Here is a 23,414-nt window from a genome sequence, read left to right on the forward strand (position 1 = left end):
TTGATGCATTGTTGGCGGAAATGTAAGAAGCCGCTTTGGTTAGCAGGTGCTTACAAAGTTCAACACATCTACCACGTGAACCGTGCATTCAATACCTGTTGTTTACCCAAGAGAAGAAGAAACAAAAAACATTGGTCCACACAAGTACTTACACACTAAATGTTCATGAAGAATTAGTCTTAATAGCTGAAAAGTAGAAATAATTCAAATGCCTGAACTAGTAAATAAACATAATGTGGTTTATCAATGCACAATGGAACATCATTCATCATTTTAAAATAATCAACTACTCACAGGTGGTATAAAGTTGGTTTAAAGTGTATAAACTTCCAATTATTATGCCCAGTGAAAGAAGCAAATTATAAATGCCTACATCGCCTTCATTCTACATATGAAATATCCTGAGAAGGCAAAACAATGTGGAAAGAATGTGGATTAGTGGCTGCCTGGGGAAGGGAGTGGGAAGAGGGATTAACTGCAGTCAGATCAGAAGAATCTTTTGGGGGTAATAATCTTAAATAATCTTAAATTGAATCGCCGTGATGGTGGCAGTCCCTGTATATTTACAAAAATCATAGTAATATACCTGAAAATGTTTAAGATTTTGGTAAGTAAATATTTCAATAAATAAGCTTTTAAAGTAATAGTAAGTTCTCTACTGAAATTGCCCTTTCAGTATCAACATGGCAGGGTTTCAATATTGTGGGCCTCCCTATCTCAGTTTCATATGGCTAAAGTATGGAGCCAGTGTCTAGTGAAATCTTTGTAAGAACAGAGTTAGATAATACCTGGCAAACTCCCTGACACAGCTTTTGTAGATAGAAATGCTCAAAGAAAAAGAGGTCCCATTTGCTAAGAGACAGTAACTTTAGCCAATACAGTGAAAGATCCTAGCGAAGATTGACGCTTAATTTTACGGACTGTCTTTTCCTTACTGTCTGATACAGGGCCTCACACACGGCAGGCTTTTTGTGATATGTTGAATAAAAATTAAAAAGAGCACATGCATGAGTATACAGTGTTTGCTGAGGAGTTAGAAGCTTCTGCGAAGAAAAGACTATAGGACTAGATGAATGTACTTTTATATTCTAATGGAAAATATTGCCTCAATTGTAAAAAAGAAAGATTTTAATAAGGACAAAATCATTTAACTTTTTGAATGAAATATTTAGGATTTTAAGTTGTATTAGGTTTTATGATGGGAAACATATACTTAAGATACTAGTTTTTAAAACTATTATTGAGTAATTGAACATGGAAGATCAAAATCCCGAAATCAAAAAGTCTTAAAGTTGGCAATAATTTTCAGCATCCTGTATTTCGTTTCATGTTCCATAAGAGGATTCATCTAATCATCTATTAATTTAAGTTCCCAACTGAGAGAACTCTACTAATTCTAATTGTGGAATCCACTGCACAATGAGCTTACATTAGGATATATGGATAATAATTCGTAAACACCAAAATGATCATATTCAAAATTTTCATGAAGAAGAGTCTGTAGAGAAAGGAGAGAAACAAGTTCTCAGAATAGCATGTTAAACTACTTCAGAAGTGTCGCAAGTGCTCCCCAGTGAGAAGGATTTTTCAGTGGGGAAACGGTGGTGAGACTGCTTCCTTCCTGTGCCCAGCTGGGCCCACCTGTTCCTTGGCCTGCACTTCTGCTCTTGTGAGGACAACTGACCCTCCTCCTAGCTCAGTGCTGACTCGTACCTTGAAGCTGCCCGTACCTGAGAACGGGGAGGATGGGGGGCTGTGGGGGTGGTCCCTGAGAAGGAGATGGCAGTGTGCAAAGACTGGAAGAGAGGAAACACCTGGGGAGAATATGGGGACGAGGCAGGAAGGCTGGCAGAACCTCCAGACCATGAACCCTTCGGCGTGAAGGGTTGCAGAAGTTTGGTAGAGGTGTCCTGGACTGCCCTGCAGTCTGAGGAAGCGGTGAAAGGCTGTCTGGGGGGTTTCAGAGACCATCACAAGAGTCCCTTTCTAGAATGAATGCTGCACTCTGACTGATTTCAGACTCCAACAGTAGGGTCCCGTGTCAATGACCCAGCTTCCCGGAGCTGGAGATCCACAGAGCCGAGTATCAGGGCATCACCAAGATCTGCCATGCAGCCTCAGGGCTTCTGAATTACCATACCTTGGTCGCTAGTCTGCCATTAGTAAATTATAACAAAACTAAGTTCAGTTAATTGATTTGCAGAACATTCAGCATGATTATGTGGAGAGCGGTAAAGCGCTAGTCCTTTGTAGAAATTGGAACTTTAGGGAAACATACAGGTGAATGCAGTACCTCTTTTATGTAGAGTTACGACGGTTATTTTGTGTGTGCTGTGCTTAGGTTATCAGTACCATGAATTTTCCTATTCTTTTGAAATGATTTCTTCACTACTTTGGAAAAGAAAATATTTACTATCATATTCTTACATCTTTTCACTGCAGAGAGTACATTTATTAAGATAAGTTTGGCCACTGGTTGACCGGCTCAATTTCCCCAGTACAAGAATGTGGTGCAAGTATGTACCAAATACAGTTTGTCTGTAAAATATCAAAAGACAACATGAAATTTATCAGGTAATGAACATGGGGTAAAAAATGTTCTGCAAGCCTTATATGAAATGCCACACATCAGAGTGGGATAAATATATTCTGTATCTAAGTTTAACAATAAACTTCAATGAAAACATCACTCACTTAAAATTTAAAATACTATCAATATTTTTACAAGTCTCTTTGTATTTACATAAAGGCCACACGATTTTGTTGTTAAAATTTGTAATATTAAAAATGTTAATAGTTTAATATTTTTTTAAATTGGTAAGAATAAGTGTTATCTTACCATGTCACTTCTTAGTGCAAATTGTAAGGAAGCATCTGCAAAAAAAAAAGAAAGAAAGATAAAAAAACAACACAGAGATGAAAATGATACAAAATGAAAGTAAAAAAGCATAGTCCCTGGTAGTGACTATATCTCTTTGTAGCACAAATATATGAGATTTGCCTGCACTAAAATAATTATAATAATGTGATGAGCTTTTATGGCAGCAGTGAAACACTAAATTCACAAAATAAAAATCAAAAAACAGTTTTATTCCCAAATTAATCTTACACTGAGAACAAATACTATGTATTATTTTTCAGTTAATCCCTGTACCTTGCTTTAAAGGTAGCATTCTCTTTTCACCTTTATTAAGATCCTAATCAGAGACCAGTGCTTCGCAAGTCACTTAATTATGAAGAAATTAATCGGTACTTCATTAACCAGTTGTTTGCCTCTATCCAAGGTAGCCTTACAGATTATCTTATTCTGAAATTTATGAATCACAATAAGCTTAAAGTAAGATAGCTTGGTGTCAAGGTGAACAATGAATTCCCTCCTTATGCAGGGCCTTGAAATAGAGGAATCAGAGCTGGCACACATGACCGTCAGGAAACACCATGTCTAGAAGGAATTACCCATCCTCACTCTGCATTTAACAGCAATAACAGCAATGGAACAGAGCCCCCGAAAGGAAGAATTGAACGTTGTTGAGTTATAAACAAAACCATAACATCTGCTGCCCATTCTAACCCACCTCTGTCTCCATTCGTCCAATGTGGGAGAGGCGGGAAAGCCATCCACTGGTGCAGTTTAAAATAAGAATTTGTCAAAAGCTCAGTTTCACTATATCAGTTTAAGTATTACAAACCCAATGAAATTGCTTTATAGCAGTTGTTTTCTGAATGTTCTAAGATCTGTGAAGTGTTCACCTCAGGACAGGAAAGTTTACTCACCAGAATAAAGAAAAAATACAAAGAAAATGATGAAAATAGCTTTGATCCATGATGAGAAAGGCATTTTGTCAAGTTGATGGATGCAAACTCTAGACTGGTTTATAACTCATGAACAGGGAAAAATCCTGCTTTTTCTATAAATAGAATCCACAGTCCACACATGATGAATGCCTTCCTGGTAAAGGAACCGGTCCAACCCCAGGTTACTAACTTAGATGAACGCTTTCCTTTGTTCTTCTCCCAACCCTCAGATTCAACAAGACAGGACGTGTGACCTGAAGGGAGAGAAAGCCTGGGACAGAGTCCCTTCTGCACGTGGAAGAAGGGGCGCCTTACTTTTTCTAGCCCTTTCCATCAGCTCCTAGGGAACCTGGCTGCGTTTAAGGGAGCATGCAGGTAGGGGCCGCCCCTGCAGCAGGGCCACACACCAGGGCTCACTCCCTAGTTCCCCACCTGAACTTTCTGACACAGAGACATGGTGGAGAGAGAGGCCAGCAGCTCTTGAAACTGTGATTGTCTGCTTCGCCTTTGCTTCTCAGTCTTTTCCATCCAGCTACGTTGATCTTACTGATAGATAAGAAGCTCATTGGGTAGACAGGAGGCCCGGGGCAGACAAAACGGAGGGAGGGATCCTGGGTCTTCACAGAGGCTGTAAAGTAGGCACGAGAAGTGCTTTAGAAATCGTCTCAATAGATCTTCCCTCCGCAGGAGGCCTGGGAACAACTTGATCTGATGAATCCAGAATTATGGGAAGGGAGCCAGTGAAAACTTATTAGAGATTCTAAGATCTGTGAAGGCGTTCCAAGCAGTTGAGTTAGACGGGAACGAGAGAATTTAAGCAAGAGAAGGAGAGTGTTGTGAACTATAATTAGATAAAGACTTAGACCCTTGGTAGCTTTCAATACCAGAATCACACTCAATTGAAAGTCTTTCTTTTTAATCTTTTTTTTTTTTTTAAGACAATTGTAGGAAATAATACAGAGCCATCCAGTTGGACCAGTTTCCCCTAAGGGTTACATCATGTCAGACTGTTGCACAGTTTTACAGCGGGTGCCTGACATTACCTAGAGAACCTTTGAGGAGTCTCACCACCCAGACTGGAACGAGTGTTCAGATGTTTGCAGATGAGGTCTGGCTGATGATGTGTTTTTAAAGTTCCCAGGTGACTCTCAGCACCAGCCAGCTTTGGGAAACCTGGGCTAGAGCCCAGGGCGTAAATTTCTGGGGTGCAAGAGAGAAAAGGCCGGGGAGTTGAAAACAGATGAAGCAGTGACCTACATTTGATGTTCAGTCATTTTGTCTCTACTGCATAGGTAACTGACAATATACTGCAGGCTTCTCAAGCAAGGTGAAAGCTCAGGGTCCAAATTCTATCTGCTCTTTACAAACCTTCACTCATATTTAGACTTTCTGATGTACAGTTTTCTTATTTATTTTTTATTTTTTTATTTTTTGGTCTTTTTAGGGCCGCACATGTGGCCTATGGAGGTTCCCAGGCTAGGGGTCCAGTCAGAGCTACTGCTGCCAGCCTGCACCACAGCTCACAGCAACGCCGGATCCTTAACCCACTGAGTAAAGACCAGGGATGCACACAGACCAGAGTGGGGCGCAGATCCACTGAGTGAGACCAGGGATCAAACCCCTGACCTCAGAGATGCTAGCTGCATTTGATAACCACTGAGTCACAATGGGAACTCCAGTTTTCTTATTTTAAACATGGGTAATAATTTCTAACTCCTTTGTCTTCGATGTTACGGGTAAAAAACTTAAACTGTCTTTGTTTAATTTGTGTAGTTGGATATTTGTCACTCTCATCCTGGTTTTTTTTCCCCACACTGAAGAAACCCAAGATTTAGAAAGAAACATTTTATGATTAGTAATTTTCCCTGACAATTTAAGGACCCACATATAGCAAAATACTACTATGTTTACAGTAGCTCTTTGAATGATTTATTTAGCCACCATCAGAGATACCTGTGATAGACCAATTCTTGTGGCATAGGATATTTTAAGGAAAAGTAAACTGAAGACTAGAGGTGAAGTTATGGGGAATTCTTTGTATTCCGTGCACTTGCCTGTATTATCAACAGAGATTAAGAGCAGGACAGACAAGCTCTGACTCACAGCAGTCTACAAAATTTTGAAATTCACCAGAAAAGGGAATGTTGGGCATGTGGATTTTTATATATAACTTCACGAAGGAAAAGGAAACGTACATCTTATTCAAATTGTCGCAGGGATGACACACTCATTTGAGAAGCTATTTTAAGAGAAAAGGAGAAAAAAGGAAAACCTAGATCCGTGTCCGTCTTTGCCAAGTTATTACCACGGAAGTGGTGGGCAAAGAAATTCACCATCCTGGACAATAATAGAAATGAGCTACCTGGACTTAACTTCGCACCAGCCGAGATTAAAAAGATATAAATTAATTAATATAAAAACCAGAATGCTAGACCCTCCCCTGCGTAACTATAGTACAGTTTTTTGGGTTTTGTTTTGTTTGTTTTGTTTTGTTTTTTTGGAGACACATACTTTTAAAAATTGAATGAAGTCCTCATTTACTCTGTGTTCAGAAGTGATTGGATTCTTCTAAAAAGCATCATGTCTCAGAAGAGACCGGGATGATGTGACAACAGTCAGCATCAGGAGACAAAACGCCTGGACTGGAAGCGGGGCAGTTCCTCATGATCCGCGTTCCGGAGGCTAGAGCGCGGTGCCGGAAACCTTTCTCGTGGGTTGGGAACTGCTGTTGACTGGGAATCAGTGTACTTGCAGACTGAACCCGAGGATAAGGTTGAGTAAACGCTTCCGGGAAATTTCTTTTTTATTTACTTAGTTTTCAAAGTAAAAGCTGTATATGTGTATATTTAAGGCATAAAATATGATGTTTGATACACGTATAATGCAGTGTTACTGCAGTCATACTGATTGATACATCATCTCCTCCCATAGTTACTATTTTTGTGTGTATGATGAATACACCTGCAATCTTAGAAATTTTCCAGTATTCAACACAGTATTGTTAAATATAGTGATAATGCCATACGTTATATTTCTAAACCTATCCTACGTAACTTTGTACTTTGGATGCACAATCTCACCATTTCCCCATCAGTCATAAAAACCATTCTACTTGCTGCCTCTACGTATTCCCCTTTTTAAATTCCACGTACAAGCGTGAGCATGAGGTTTTTTTCTGTGTCTGGCTTATTTCTTTCTCTTAAAGTACAGTTGATTTATAGCGTGGTGGCAGTTTCTGCTGTACAGCACACACACACGCACACACACATTCTTTTTCCCATACTATCTTCCATCCTGTTCTCCTCCAAGACTGGACCTGGTTTTCCGTGCTGTACAGTAGAACCCCATTGCTTATTCATTCTAAATGTAATAGTTTGCATCTCCCAACCCCAAACCTCCCGTCCATCCCAGTGCCTCCCCACACACTCCTCCCCACCCCCCGGCAACGGCAAGGCTGCTCTCCGTGTGTGTGATCTGTTTCTGTTTTGCAGATAGGATGATTTGTGCCGTATTTTAGATTCCACATAATAAATGGTATCACATGGTATTTGTCTTTCTCCTTCTGACTCATTTCACTTGGAATGAGACTCTCTAGTTGTATCCATGTTGCTACAGGTGGTATCATTTTATCCTTTTTATGGCTGAGTAGTCCATCATATATGTACCACATCTTCTTAATCCTTTCATATGTTGAAGGACATTTAGGTTGTTTCCATGTCTTGGCTGTGTATGGCTTATTTCACTTAGCATACCATGCTCCAGGTTTACCCACACTGCTTTAAATGGTAGGCTGTCCTCTTTATTATATGTATTTATATATATGTATATATTTATATCTTATATATACACACATTATATATATACACATATGCACATTACATATTTATACATTATACAATATGTATCTTACAATTTCTTTACCATTTACCCATCAACTGACACTTGAGTTGTTTCCATACCTTGGCTATTGCAATGAGTATGGAAGCACAGATACCTCTTTGCAGTACTGATTTTATTTATTTGGGGTACATACCCAGAAATGGGATTGCTAAATCATAAGGCTGTTCTCTTTCCAGTTTTCTGAAGAACTGACACTGTTTTCCTGCTGTGAGCGGTGTTTCTTTTTCTTCACATCCTAATACTTTGTATCATTTGTGCCTTTTTCCTTTTTTGTCTAAGGCCACACCTACAGCATATGGAAGTTCCCAGGCTAGAGGTAGAACTGGAGCTGCAGCTGCCGCCATAGGCCACAGCCATAGCAACACCAGATCTGAGCTGCATCTGAGACCTACACAGCAGCTCACCACAACGCTGGATCCTTAACCCACTGAGCGAGGCCGGGGATCAAACCCACATCCTCATGGGTACTAGTTGGGTCCGTTACCGCTGAGCTACAACAGGAACTCCTGTGTTGGTGTTTTTGAAAATAGCCTTCCCAGCAGGAGAGAGGTGATGGGCCACTGGAGCTCCGTCATGATGCGTGATGTTGAGCACCTTTTCATTTATCCACTTGCCATTTGTATGTATTCCTTGGGGAAAAGTCGAGTATTCATTTCCTTTGCTCATTTAAAAAGAAATTGGGTTGTTTGTTTGTTTTTATTTTGCTATTGAGTTTTATGTATTCTTTATATATTTTGGATATTAACCCATTATCTGAAACATGGTCTGCATATATTTTCTTCCATCCTGTAAGTTGCCTTTTCATTTTATTGGTTGTTTTCCTTTGCTTTGCAGAAGCGTTTGAGCTTGATGTAGTTCAGCTTCATTTTTGCTTCTGTTACCTGCACATTTAAGTGTCAGATACAAGAAGTCATTGCCAAAAGTAATGTCAAGGAGCTTATTCCCTATATTTTCTTCTAGGAGTTTCAGTTTCAGATTTTACATTTAAGTTTTAATCTGTTTTGAGTTGTTTTCTGTGTAGTGTAAGATAAGGGTCCAATTTCACCGCTTTGTGTTGTGCTTATCCAACACCATTTAATGAGCAGACTATACTTTTCCCTTTGTTGAAAATCAGCTGACAGTATATGATCTTCAACATGAGTTTATTTCTGGGCTGTTGTATTTCATTGGGGTGTGATTCTGTTTTTATACCAGTACCATGCTATTTTGATCACTGTGGCTTTGAAATCATCCTTGAGCTTCCCCATATTGCTTTTGTTATTTGGAGCCTTTGTGGCTCCATACAAATTTTAGGATTTCTTTCTATTTCTGTGAAAATGCCATTGGAATTTTAACAGAGATTGCACTGAATCTATAGATTATTTTGGGTAGTCTGGATATGTTAACAATTTAAATTCGTCTAATAAATGAACATAGGATATCTTTGCATTTATTTATGCCTTCAATTTCATTCATCAAAGTTTGCCTCCTTGATAAATTTTTCCCCAAGTGTTTCATCATTTTGATGCTATTATAAATGGAATTTTTTCTAAATTTCCCTTTCAGATAGTTCACAGTCAGTGTATGTAAATGCAACCAACTTCCCTATGTTGATTTTTTTTTTATTTTGCAAATTCACTGAATTTATTTGTTCTAAAACATTTTTGGTGGAGTCTTTAGAGTTTTCTATATATAAAATCATGTCATCTGCAAACAGAAGCAGTTTTATTATGTATGATGTGTAATGTACAGTAATGATGCATTTATGAAATCTACATTTGTCTAAACCAAAAAATTCTACAATACCAAGAGTGAACTCTAATGTTTATAAACTAAAACATTATTTGGTAGGTTGGAGGAAACTTAGAATGCAGATGGTAGCAAAATAATCTAATTGTGTTACAAGTGTAGGAAATAACCCAAATGAAGGGGAAATGAGGCCACGACCTTAGTGACTTCACTTCTAAGTGGAGTCTGTAAGACTAACGGCAGAAGGCACTGCGCATAAGCACTGTTCTCTAGTTGATAAAAGTTTTTCTTTTTCCCCCCAACGTATACAGGTTAACAGTTCTGATACTACTATTGATGTATACTAACATTTAACATTAAATAGAGATGGAAGCCAGGTTTGCACTGTTAAAATGGGAAATTAGGGATAAGCAAGACAAAAGAAGAATAATCCATGCAGTAGTGTATTCACCTTGATGTTACTCCAAATTCATTGGATTAGACTTGAAGATGCCCCTCAGAACTCGTGTTCATCTTCATACAGATAAAGATCATTGTATGTAAATACATTAATAGATATGCGTATACATATGGGTTAGTATACGTGTGTGTATTTCTTTGCTCTGTCAGCCAAGATTGCCCAGAGACAGTGTTGCCTCAGTAGCAAAACCCATTTATCATCCAGATCTTGGTTTCTAATACCATTCTCCCAAAAAAGAAACCCTGTGAACCAGCAAACCAAACAGCAGAGCAAAACCAGCAGAGCAAACCAGCAGAGCAGAACCAGCAGAGCAAAACCAGCAGAGCAAACCAGCAGAGCAAAACCAGCAGAGCAAAACCAGCAGAGCAAACCAGCAGAGAAAAACCAGCAGAGCAAAACCAGCAGAGCAAACCAGCAGAGCAAAACCAGCAGAGCAAACCAGCAGAGCAAAACCAGCAGAGCGAACCAGCAGAGCAAAACCAGCAGAGCGAACCAGCAGAGCAGAACCAGCAGAGCAAAACCAGCAGAGCAAACCAGCAGAGCAAAACCCTGTAGAAATGGCTGACTCTAGAACCGGGACAGGAAATATACAAGGTGAATGGAATGTTTTGTATTGCTGAAAAGTAAGTGCTCAAAAACAAAACAGTTCAGCAATGGTAGTATGTCAAAAGGACACAGAAGCCAGCTGAGAGAAGTCTAAGTATAAAACAGGTTCAGCAACATCAATAACAGCAAAATAAATAAGTGCGTTTTAACCCGAATTAATGATATGAAATGATTTAAACATAGCAACATCGAGACTAACCAAATCGCTATGCAAAGATGAGTGTCAGGATTATCATAAATCAGTTCAAAAGAGATACATGGCTGGTAATAGTGCATGAAAAGATGTTAAGTATCAGTGGCCGAAAGGAAAAAATATAAACTAAAACTCTGTTGTTTGTATTCCTATCATTTTTCAGGCTTAAAGCTTTTTGTTTTGCTTCTTTTTTTGTGACCAATATAACAAGATTACGATTTAAAATCGTGCCAGCAGGATGTCTAATGATACCTTTCTAAAGAGGCGACTGGTCAGAGTAAATGCTGCCTGAGTACTAACTCTCTGTACGGTTTCTATGTCTCATGGAAAAAAAAATTATACTGAGAGAACATCACAGTTATAAAAACTTAACCAAGAATTACTTTAAGCCTGCTTCAGATAGTTAAATTAACAAATCTGATTTCCATGAAAATGAAGGTATATTTCAGCAGAGTTTTACATGTTATAGTGGGCTACTTCTGAATGGAAGTTGTGTGTCAAAGGAGTTGTAATGATATCTAATCTAAATAGTCTATAGTTTATTTATCCTTTAAATTTTTTATAGAAAAGCTATTTTATTTCTCTGGTTAGATAATTCACATGACCTTTTTGGTTCACTCCTTTTTTCTTTTCGTTGAAGTATATAGTTAATTTACAGTATTATGTTAATTCGCAGAGATAGCAACTTTCTTTTCAGATTCTCTTCCATTTTAGGTTGTTACAAAATATGCAGTATAGTTCCCTGTGCTGTACAGTAGGTCCTTGTTTACTTATTTTATATATAGTAGTATATATAAATTAATCCCAAACTCCTAATTTACCCCCCCCGCCCCCACTATGACCTTTGGTAACCATAAGTTTGTTTTCTATGTCTGTGAGTCTGTTTGCGTTTTGTAAATAAGTTCTTTGTGTCATTTTTAGATTCCACATGTAAGTAATATCATACGATGTTTGTCTTTCTCTGACATGCTTCACTTAGTATGATAATCTCTAGGTCCATCCATGTTGTAGCAAATGGCATTATTTCATTCCTTTTATGACTGACTAATACTCTCTTGCATTTATGTGGGTACCATATACCACATCTTCTTTATCCATTCCTCTGTCAGTGGACACTTAGGTTGCTTCCATGTGTTGGCTGTTGTAAATGGTGTTGCTGTGAACATTGGGGTGCATGTGTCTTTTTGAATTACGGTTTTGTCTGGATATATGCCCAGGAGTGGGGTTACTGGATGATACAGTAGTTCTTAGTTTCTTAAGGAACCTCCATACCATTCTCCATAGTGGCTGCACCAATTTACCATCCCACCAACAGTGTAGGAGGGTTCCTTTTTCTCCACACCCCGTCCAGCATTTATTATTTCTAGACCTTCTAATGATGGTCACTATGACCAGTATGAGGTGATACCTTTGGTTTGATTTGCATTTCTCTAATAATCAGCCATGTGGACAACTTTTTCATGTACCTGTTGCCCATCTGTAAGTCTTCTTTGGAGAAATGTCTACTCAGGGCTCCTGCCCACTTTTTGCCTGGGTCGTTTGCTTTTTTGATATTGAGTTATATAAGCCGTTCATATATTTTGGAAATTAACACCTTGTCAGTTGCTCCATTTGTAAGTATTTTCTCCCATTCCATAGGTATATGGGTTTTGCTATAATTTAGATCACAGAATGTTTTTTTCTATGTTCTCTTCTAGGAGTTTTATGGTGGCATGTCCTATATTTAGTCTTTAAACCATTTTGAGGAGTTCCCGTCGTGGCACAGTGGTTAACGAATCCAACTAGGAACCATGAGGTTGTAGGTTTGGTCCCTGCCCTTGCTCAGTGGGTTAATGATCTGGCGTTGCCATAAGCTGTGGTGTAGGTTGGAGACGTGGCTCGGATCCTGTGTTGCTGTGGCTCTGGTGTAGGCCGGAGGCTACAGCTCTGATTGGACCCCTAGCCTGGGAAACTCCATATGCCGCGAGAGTGGCCCAATAAATAGCGAAAAGACAAAAAAAAAAAAACAAAAAAAAACCACAACATTTTGAGGGTATTTTTTTGTGTGTGGTCTTTTTTGCCTTTTCTAGGGCTGCTCCCATGGCATATGGAGGTTCCCAGGCTAGAGTCTAATCAGAGCTGTAGCTGCTGGCCTAGGTCACAGCAACGCAGGATCCGAGCCGCATCTGTGATCTATACCACAGCTCACAGCAATGCTGGATCCTTAGCCCCCTGAGTGAGGCCAGGGATCAAACCCATAACCTCATGGTTCCTAGTCGGATTTGTTAACCACTGAGCCATGATGGGAACTCCTGGGGTTATTTTTGTATGTGATGTGAGGGAATGTTCTAATCTCATTAATTTACACAAGGCTGTCCAGCTTTCCCCAACACCACTTGCTTAAGAGATGTTCTTTTCTCCATTGAATATTCTTGCCTCCTTTGCCATAGATAATTGGCTATAGGTGTATCATTTTATTTCTGGGTTCCCTATTCTGTTCGTTCATATGTCTGTTGTTGTGCCAGTACCATGCTGTTTTGGTTACTGTCACTTTGTAGTATTATCTGAAGTCTGGGAGAGTTATGTTTCCAGCTTTATTCGTTTCTCTCAGAATTGTTTTGGCAATAGTGGTTTTTTGTGGTTCCATATCAAATTTTGATGTTTTGTTCTAGTTCTGTGAAAAAATTATGGGTAATTTGATGGGGATCGTATTAAATGTGAAGACTGCTTTGGGTAGTATAGCCCTTTTAAGGTGGTTTGTTTTCTTAATCTTGAGATTTAAGTGTTCTTTGTGTATATTGGATAATAGTCCTTTATCAGATGTGTCTTTTGCAGATATTCCTCCTATTTTTCTGGCTTGTGTTCATTCTCTTTCACAGAATTGAATGTTTTAATTTTAATGAAGCCTAGTTAATCAGTTATTTCTTTCATGGATCAAGCCTTTGGTACTGTATCTAAAAAAGCCATCACCATACCCAAAGTCATTTAGGTTTTCTCCTGTGTTTTCTTCTGTAAGTTTTATGGTTTTGCATTTTACATTTAATTGCATGATCCATTTATTTATTTATTTATTTATTTTTAATTGTTATTTCCCCAATACAATTTTTTTCTACTCTACAGCATGGTGACCCAGTTACACATACATGTATACATTCTATTTTCGCACATTATCAGGCTCCATCATAAGTGATGAGACGTAGTTCCCAGGGCTACACAGCAGGATCTCATTGCTAATCCATTCCAAAAGCAATAGTTTGCATCTATTAACTCCAAGTGCCCAATCCATCCAACACCCTCCCCCTCCCCCTTGGCAACCACACGTCTATTCTCCAAGTCCATGATTTTCTTTTCTGTGGAAAGGTTCATTTGTGCCGTATATTAGATTCCAGATATAAGTGATATCATATGGTATTTGTCTTTTTCTTTCTGAAACCATCCAACCTAAAAAAAAGAAAAGAGAAACTTGGAATCAACTGGAAAACAAGGTTCAAAATGGCAATAAATACGTATCTTTCAATAACCACCTTAAATGTCAATGGACCGAATGCTCCAATCAAAAGACAGAGTGGCAGACTGGTTAAAAAAGCAAAAAACCTTCAATCTTCTGCCTTCAAGAGACTCACCTTAGGGCAAAGGACACATATAGACTGAAAGTGAGGGGATGGGAAAAGATATTTCATGCCAATGGACAAGACCAGAAAGCAGGAGTTGCAAAACTCATATCAGACAAAATAGACTTTAAAATGAAGGCCATAAAGAAAGACAAAGAAGGACACTACTTAATGGTAAAAGGATCCATTCAAGAAGAGGATATTACAATCCTCAATATATATGCCCCTAATATAGGGGCACCCAGATACCTCCAACAAATACTAACAGACATAAAAGGAGAAATTGATGGGAATACAATCATAGTAGGAGACTTTATCACCCCACTCACATCAATGGACAGATACTCTAGACAGAAAATCAATAAGGCAACAGAGATCCTAAAAGACACAATAAAAAGTTAGACTTAATGACATTTTCAGGACATTACATCCAAAAAAATCAGAATATACATTCTTCTAAAGTGCACAGGGAACATTCTCAAGCATTGATCACATACTGGGACACAAAGCTAACCTCAACAAATTTAAGAGTACAGAAAGTATATGATCCATTTTGAGTTCACTTTTTGGATGAGTGTAAGGTCTGTGTCTAGCTTGTTTTTGCATGTAGATGTCCAGTTGTTCCAGTACCATTTTTTTTTTTTTTTTTGGTGAAAACTAGCTTTACTCCATTGCACTGCCTTTGCTTCTTTGTCAAAGACCAGTCAACTAAATTTATGGAGGGCTCTTTCTGGGCTCTCTATTCTGTTCCATTCATTTGTCTATTCCTTTGCTAGTAATACAGTGTCTTGATTGACTGATTGATTTTTGACAAGAAAAATTTCCAGAAAACTAAAATGTAAAAAAACATTCTTTTTAACAAATGGTCGTGTGACAGCTGCATAGCCACATGAAAAGTTGAACTTTGTACCCATAATTATCACCATATAGGAAATTTAACCTCAAAATGGATCAGAGATCTAAATGCAGGTAACTAATACTATGAAACTCTTAGAAGGAAACCTAGGTATAAGTCTTTGTGAGCCTGGGTTAGGCAGTAATTTCTTACATGTAATACAAAAAGCACAGGCAACAAAGAAAATGATAAGCTGAAATTCCTCAAATTAAAAAAAACCTGTGCATCAAAAGATGCTATCAAAAAAAAAAAAAAAGACAACCCCAAAATTGAAGAAAATGGTCTCACATCATATAGCTAATAAGGGCCTAGTTTCCAGATTATATGAACAAAACCAAATCAAAAAGAAAGACAAGGACCTAATTGTTAAGAATATGCAAAGATATTTCTTCAAAGAAGTTATGCAAATGGCCAATAAGCCCATGAAAAGACGTTAAACATTTTTAATCATAAGAGAAATGTAAATCAAACCAAAATGAAATACTAATTCACGAACACTAGGATAAATGTAATTTTTAAAAAAAGAAAATTGTGGATTTGGATGAGAAGATGGAGAAATTGGAACCCTCATACAACCCTAGTGGAAATGCTAAATGGTGCACTCACTGTGGAAAACAGTTTGGCCATTTCCTTCAGAAATGTTAGAGTTAGTTATCACATGAAACTAGTCCTAGGTATATCTCCATGAGAAACGGAAATATATGGTCACATGAAAGCACCAAGAATATTAATAGCTGCATTATTCATAGTGGCCAATAAGCAGGTATAATCCAATGTCTGTGCGCTGATGAATGTATACACAAAATGTTTTATATCCACAAGATGGGATAGTATTTGTTCATAACAGAGAAAGCAATGTGATAACGTGCCACAATATGGAAGGACCTTCAAAACCTTGTCCTAAATGAAAGACATTATTCACAAAAGACCGCCTACCATGTATATAGATACAGAGGCTTACTTTGGAGATACTGTGAGTTTGCTTCCAGACCACCAATAAAGTTAGACATAACGGGTTTTTTTGTCCTTCCAATACATAAAAAGTTGTATTATACTATACTATATCCTGTTTAGTATTATGTCTAAAAATCCCATGTACTTTCCTTAACTACAAATTGCTTTATTGCTAAAAAAAAAAAAAAAAAAAAAAAAGCTAACCATCATCTGAGCCTTCAGTGAGACACAGTAGTAGCATCAAAGCTCACTTATCACAGACCACTACAGCAAGTATAATAATAATGAAAAAGTTCGAGAAATTTCAAGAATTACCAAATTGTGATACGGAGTGAGCAAAAGCTGTTGAGAAAATTGTACCAATAAACTTGCTTAACCCGGGGTTGCCACAAAACTTCATTATGTAAAAAAAAATTCAGTATCTATGAAGCCCAATGAAACAAAATGCAATAAAACAAAATATGCTTGTAGATAGAGATAAACCTACAAATGTATTACATTCATATGCACAACGTATGCATGTTACGTTATTTCATTTTCGTGTAATGTCCAGATTAGGCAAATCCATAAAGACCAGAAGTAGTTGAATGGTTGCCAGAATTTGATAGATGGGCAACTGGTAATTACATCGTGTCAGTTTGGTTTGTTTGTTTTTAAATGAAGGAGACGGAGGAAATGTTCAGTCATTAGGTCGTGGTGATGAGTACACAACATAGTGAATAAACATATGAAAAATAACATTTGCTTTAAAATGGGAAATTTTGGCGTTCCCATCGTGGTGGAGTGGAAACAAACCCAACGAGGAACCATGAGGTTGTGGGTTTGATCCTTGGCCTTGCTCAGTGGGTTAAGGATCCAGCATTGCCATGAGCTGTGGTGTAGGTCACAGATGCGGCTCGGATCTGGCGTGGCTATGGCATAGGCCAGCAGCTATAGCTCCTATTAGACCCTTAGCCTAGGAACCTCCATATGCCGTGGGTGCAGCCCTAAAAAGAAAAAAAAAAAAAAAAAAAAAAACCCCAAAACTCTGTTCTCCTTACCAAATGTCAGGTTTTAAATACTAAGTTTTGTATGGCTCACTTTCCTCATGGCTGAACCAGGGAGCTGCTGTCTACCCAACGAGATTGCTTAAGAACTAAGTTCCATAACTTGGAGGATGTAAGAAGCTGACTGACTAAGCTTATGTGGAAAATAGTCATGCAGTCAGGTGGAATCCCCACTCGCTAACAGACACTAATTTCCACCAACACAGAGAACAGTTACACTATTGGCTTCTGCTTTCTACCTTTTCTCTGTCATTTTTACAGGGCACGACACATAGTAGGGTTTTTTTTTTTGCTAAAAAAATATGCTGAATACAAGGAAAATAAAATAGTTTAAAAATTTTAAATGTTCACAAAGTTAAGGAATCCATCTATAAACTCACCAGCATTCACTGAACTTTTTTTTATATATGTCTTTTATAATGAAAAAGGCCATGAAAGTAGCTGAATGAATTTCGGTACTGTGGCTCTAAAACTGTACATTTTAGTGGAAATTGTCATTTAGAATTCCTTCTAAAGAATGTAAATGACTAAGTAACTCCCATGTAGGTCCCTCTCTTAAGGTGAAAATGTTTGCTGACGAGGGGAGCACGTCTGCTGTCGCATGTGTGGCAGAGCGAAACGTGCTTTCTGATCGTCAGTCCACATTTCTGCCATGAAAATTAAGCTCTGAATGAGCACTGGTCTCCTCAGATAAAGCCCGTCTCTTGTTGCTCGTGAGAGGAAGAGAAAGGGAGAAGCGTCAGACTTGGAGCGTGAATGGACATGCTGGGTCGGCAGTGGCAGAGCTGCCTGGCTTCCCCGGATCTCCCTGCTAGCTCCTGACTGATGTGTGAGAAACGAAGAAAGTACCATACAGTTTTCCTCCCAAGCCCCAGAAATCACACAGGATCTTGGAATAGTTTCTGCAATTCACTCACTTATAGATAATGTCCTATGGTTTAGAATTTAGGTCTCTCTTGCCCCACATACATTTGCGATCAGAAGACTGACCTGGAGCACTCGTGAGAATTCAGGTTCCAAGATTCCTCTTGTAGAGGTTTGATTCTTTAGCATAAAGAGAAACTCAAGTGTCTGTCCTTCCAATAAACACCCAAGTAATGTATAATTTGTTCGCCTTGGAGAATTTTTTTTTTTAATTATACCTACCATTAGTATTCCTGAGAGTTAACCCACTGACTCAAGAAAAGGTATTTTAATAAAGGTGATACTATCTATCATTTTATTGATTGAAATAGTCATGATTATAAGTTGCATTGGGTTTTCTACTAGCAAACACACAATTAAGATAGGTTTTCAACTGTCATTGAATAATTGAACATAGAAAATAAGAATCCTTCATTTGCAGGTTCTTAGTGTAGGAAAAATTGTTGGCATTCTGTATTCCATCTTGTGTGCCATGGAAGGCGCTGTCAGTTCATCTAGGAATGTGAAGGTCTGATTGAGAAGACTCATTGCTTGTGGAATCTATTGCAAAATACGATTGCTATGAAAACCATTAGGAACGAGCGGCTGAGGTGTATTCCCGGCAATGACCCCAATGACCAAAATCAAATTTTTCATTCCTTCCTCTGTAAAAAAAGAAAAATTATTTTTAAAGACTAGTTGAAATTGCCTGCGTACTGCATTAAGTGCTTCTCAAGGAGGAGAATCTGAATGTGGGGTAGGAGGAGGAGACACTTCCACAAGCAGCTGGGGTCTCCCCCACCCATGTCCCCCCCCGGGATACTGGGCTCTTCATGCTCTGTCCCCCCCCAGCCTGGGAACCCGCCGCAGACCTGAGAGAGGAGCATGACAGGTTGTCGGAGAGACTCTCTAGAAGCAGAAGCTGATCTGGGGTTCAATGAGGGAAACACCGGGGAGAGAAAATGGGGTGGGAAGAAGGCCAGCTGGCTGCACCTTGAGGCTGCAGCCTCCCTTAGGGTGAGGGGGGCAGGGAGGCGGGGTGGGTGGAGTGCCCCAGGCCCCAGAGTGCCCTGTGCACGAAGGAGAGCTTGCGGTCTCGTCATGGAGCTCCGCAGACGGGATGGCACGTCAGCGGAGTTCTCTCCTGGCACCAACTGCGTGGTGGAGTGCACTTAGAGTCCTGTGGCCAGCGAGTTCCCTTCGTGGCTCAGCGGTTAATGGGCCCGACTAGGATCCATGAGGATGCGTGTGTGTGAATATATATATATGTACTGTGCCTAGACTATCAGAAACATGGATGTTCCTATCCTTTTTTGACGGTTTCTTCATCATTTTGGGAGAGCCGTTATTTAGTATTGTGTTCTTACAGCTTTTCACTGCAGAATATGCAGGGATTGGCGTACGATTTGCCATTGGTTCCACAGATTGGATCCATTTCTCTGGTGCAAAAAAATAAATGACTCCTGTACACATCACAGTCTGGCTGTTAAATATAAGGAGACAACATAACATTTTTCAGATAATTGCCTTTTGGAATAAAATTTTCTTTATCAATACAAACTCTTATGCATTAAAATGGAATATATTTTATATTGAGGTTTCACAATAAAAATCAAGATAGCTCCAACCTGCTTAGATATAAAATTACGTCTATTGGTAACCGCAATACTGTTTTCTTCCAGCATCCAAATGCTTGGATGCAGCAGTATGATTTAGGCGCTCTGCCCTGCTGTGCCTCATACCTGGGCCAGATTTTGTCCGGTATCTCATACCAAGAGAAATCATGAATCAAAATCTGTTATAATTGCCCCATCTTTCTCAAAAGTTCCCACGGGACAGATGACAGTTTGAAACTGTCACCATCTCTGTATGCGCATATATAAAGTGTGTGTGTGCGTCTAGCCGCATAGAGGTTGTCTGTGTAGGGAGGGCAGAGGTAGCAGGTGACAGAAGCAGTTGTGGGGGTGCTTCTTACATCCTGCTTTTTAAGCGTCTGTAGACAGTTTTACCCACGTACATGCTCAGACCCACAGCTGACTGTCTTCCCTCTGCGTAGGTTTTAAACTCTGATTATATGAACACCATCATTCTTATATTCCTCCAAGTGGAAAATTATTCCTTAATCCTCTTGTTTTGCTAGGATAAACAACTCTACCTTAAATACCCTTTAACTCTTTAGATCCATGTATATAACAGGCTTTATGCCCAATAATAAAATATTGAGGAATGGGATATTTTTACCCTGTCTGCAATGACAAAGGGTTTTACATGCCTGCCAAGATTCTATTTCCTGAACTTAGTGAGATAATAACACATTTTTTGGTAGTTTTTGAAGCATTACTCTGTGGTATATTTTGTTTGGTAAATTTGCTGTTAAAATTTAAAATATAAAAAGTTAAAATGTTATCTTTTTATTCAAAAATTAATAGTGTAACTTACCTCTTTGCGGGTTTTTTTTGAACGTGCAAAACCAGTTTCTGTAACCAACACAAAAAATGAAAATTAGGAATTCCCACTGTGGCTCAGTGCTAAAGAGCCCGACTAATATCCATGAGGATGCAGGTTTGATCCCTGGCCTCGCTCAGTGGGTTAAGGATCCAGTGTTGCCATGAGCTGTGGTGTAGGTTGCAGACTCGGCTCGGATCTGGCATTGCCGTGGCTGTGGTGTAGGCCAGCAGCTGCAGCTTGGATTTGACCCCTAGCCTGGGAACTTCTATATGCTGTGGGTGCGGCCCTAAAAAAGAAAAAAGGAAACAAAAAAAGCAAATTAAAGAGAAAATGAAAGGGGGAAAACAGTGCCATTGGTGGGAAGTACCCACATATTTTAGTAGCAAAATGCTATGCAAATTGCTTCCCCAAAACCCTAAAAGGAGTGAGGCTTTTGTGGCAGAATCAAATCTGGAAACAGGATTCCAAAAACTGTATTTCACAGGGTGAAATGAACTAAGTACTGCTTAATACTCACGAGACCCTTCTGCGACAATACCGTAGTTTTTATTGCTGTTTTTGTTCTTATACATGAGACATCCTTGTCAGAGAAGACAGTGCCTTGCTTAATGCCACCTAACATGCCTCGTAGGAAGTCACCTAATACGAGGAATTCATTACTAGTTAATTCATTGGTACTTAGCTTAACTACCATAGATCTGTCCAACACCTTACAGTTCTCTATACTCTGAAATTTTCATGCGCCACCTTGTGCTTTAAGAAAGGTAAGTTGTCAGCAGAGGGATCAGTGAGTTCTCGCCTCATACAAAGCCTTGACTTTAGGGGACTCAAAGACGGCAAACAAGAAACCGGCTTGTTGAGGAAGAGCAGCAGGTCTACACGACATCATTACTCCCTGCGCTGTGCCTTTAGCGACCAAAGGAGGGGCGATGAGGAAAATGTCTTTAGTCATAAAGGAACAGCGGAATTCGGAGGGAATTTTTTTAACAGGTGTTTATCTGTAACACGACCCACTTCCTTCTGTCAGTTTGAGCGCACACACCCAGAGCCGCAAGCTCCTCCATTCCTAGGTAATGGCAGTTGTTCCCTGCATTTTCTAAGATGTGCGAGTTGTTTCATCTGAGACTGAAACGTTTACTCACCAGAACAAAGAGGTAGTACCAAGACAAGGATGAAAAGAGCTCTGACCCTTGATGAGAAGAAAGCCATTTTTTCAGGTCTGTAGAAGAAACGCGGAAGAATGTTTGTAAGACATGGCGTGGACCGACTGCCCATTTCCACAGGAAAGCTGCTTCTAGCTGAAGGAACTGCTCCACTCCTCTCGAGTGCTAGTCGCAGTGGGCCATTCCCCTTTCCCCTCCGCCGCCACAGGGTCAGCAAGACATACAGATGAAGAAAGAAACATCAGGACAAGTCCTCCTCCTGTATTGAAGAAAGAGCTACTTACGCTCCCAACCCTTGGCTCAGCCCACAAGAAGTCTGGCTGAATTTAAAGAAATATTCACTTTGGAATTTCAGCTTTTCCTGAGAAAACAGCAACAATTACTTCAGGAAGGACTGATTAGGATCAGTCCTCATAGCCATGGGTCATCCTCACACCAGACCTACCTGCGACAGAGAGGGCCGTGGAGGGTGAGCTCTGCGGCTCCAGGAACCGCGTCTGCCTTCCCAACCACTCCCGCCGGCTGAGGAGTCTCCTTTATTGGGCTGTAGGTGAGGAGCCTGATGGGGTAAAACAGACGGCCCACAGGAGATAAGACCTTGAGGTCTGCTGTGTTCTGCCTCACAGAGATGTCTCAATAGATCATCTCGGAGCCGGAGACTGGAACGGTTTTATCTAATGAACTCATATGTATGAGGCAGGGAGAAGCAGACAACAGTGCTTTGAACCCTAAGATAGAGAACAGATGTCAAAGCTTTCCGAGCTCCTAAGTTGAAAAGACAGGAGAATCAAAACAAAAAGTATGAGTTTGGTGAACTATAATTAGACACATACCTACACCCTTAGTATTTTGCAACACAAGAAGCACATTAAGCTCAACTGGAATTTGATTTTTATCAGCTTTTTTTCTTTTTTAGGGCTGCACCTGTGGCATAGGGAGGTTCCCAGGCTAGGGGTCGAATCGGAGCTGTAGCCGATGGCCTGTACCACAGCCACAGCAACGCAGGATCCGAGCCATGTCTGCCACCTACACCACAGCTCATGGTAGCGCCGGCTCCTTAACCCACTGAGCGAGGCCAGGGATCAAACCTGCAACCTCATGGTTCCTAGTCGGATTCGTTTCCCCTGTGCCATGATGGGAACTCCACCTTTTTATTTTGAGATAAATGGAGATGCTCATAAAGCTGTAGTCACTAATGCAGAGAGTCTTGTGTTCCTTTTAGTCATTTTTCCCCAGTGGGAACAGCTTTTAAAATAATGGTACAAGTTCACACCCAAGAGTGTTCAAAAGCTCTCATATGACTGTCAGGGCAGTCAGCTTTGGGAACTTGGGCTAATGGACAGCATGCAAATATTAAGAAAAGAAGAGAAAGAAGGCTTGGGAGTGAAGTTGAGACCATGCGGGACAGTGCCCTAAGCTGTGTGATGAACGATTTGATCTTTACCTTGAAGGGAAGTGGGAATCCCTGCAGGGACTGCAGTAGGAAGAGGTATAATCATAGCAATTTACGTAATCTGCTTCACAATTTGACTCAGTGAAAAAAACTTTGGCAAATGAAATCCCTGAATTCAAATGCCATCTACCACTGACTAATTTGACACAATATTCAGACTTTCTAATCCACAATTTTCTAATTTTAAACGAGAGAAATAATTTTTGTCTCATAGATTTGTCATAAATACTAGGGATAACATATTCAAACAGTATGGCACTTAAAATTGTGCTAAACTTAT

The 23,414-nt window shown here is 39.5% G+C and overlaps 1 protein-coding gene and 1 long non-coding RNA gene across 10 annotated transcripts in view; both read right to left on the reverse strand.

The window, feature by feature from the left end:
• Positions 1-218: 218 nt before the first annotated feature.
• Positions 219-4,465, reverse strand: LOC110259536 (uncharacterized). The gene is made up of 4 exons (XR_014839036.1): positions 4,228-4,465; positions 3,775-3,908; positions 2,840-2,874; positions 219-1,498 (listed from the first exon to the last, which is right to left on the reverse strand). It is a non-coding gene; the product is annotated as an uncharacterized LOC110259536 (long non-coding RNA).
• Positions 4,466-13,716: 9,251 nt separating this feature from the next.
• LOC396905 (acrosin inhibitor) overlaps positions 13,717-23,414 on the reverse strand; it is a 121,344-nt gene continuing 111,646 nt past the window's right edge. For 2 of the 9 annotated variants that reach the window (XR_014836465.1, XR_014836462.1), the window contains 6 exons: positions 22,127-22,240; positions 21,966-22,042; positions 21,661-21,737; positions 20,510-20,547; positions 19,438-19,553; positions 18,358-18,735 (listed from right to left, as the gene is read on the reverse strand). Coding sequence is in view for 5 of the 9 variants with exons in the window: in XM_021080532.2 (XP_020936191.2) it covers positions 18,663-18,735; positions 19,438-19,553; positions 20,510-20,547; positions 21,661-21,737; positions 22,127-22,240 (418 nt within the window). In the remaining 4 variants the exon portion in view is untranslated. 9 annotated transcript variants of the gene reach the window in all.

This window comes from Sus scrofa, chromosome 2 (assembly GCF_054392235.1).
Source record: "Sus scrofa isolate SSC_HxYL_T2T_F1_AM1 chromosome 2, Sscrofa_HxYL_maternal_Yorkshire_Landrace_v2.0, whole genome shotgun sequence".
Classification (NCBI taxonomy): domain Eukaryota; kingdom Metazoa; phylum Chordata; class Mammalia; order Artiodactyla; family Suidae; genus Sus; species Sus scrofa.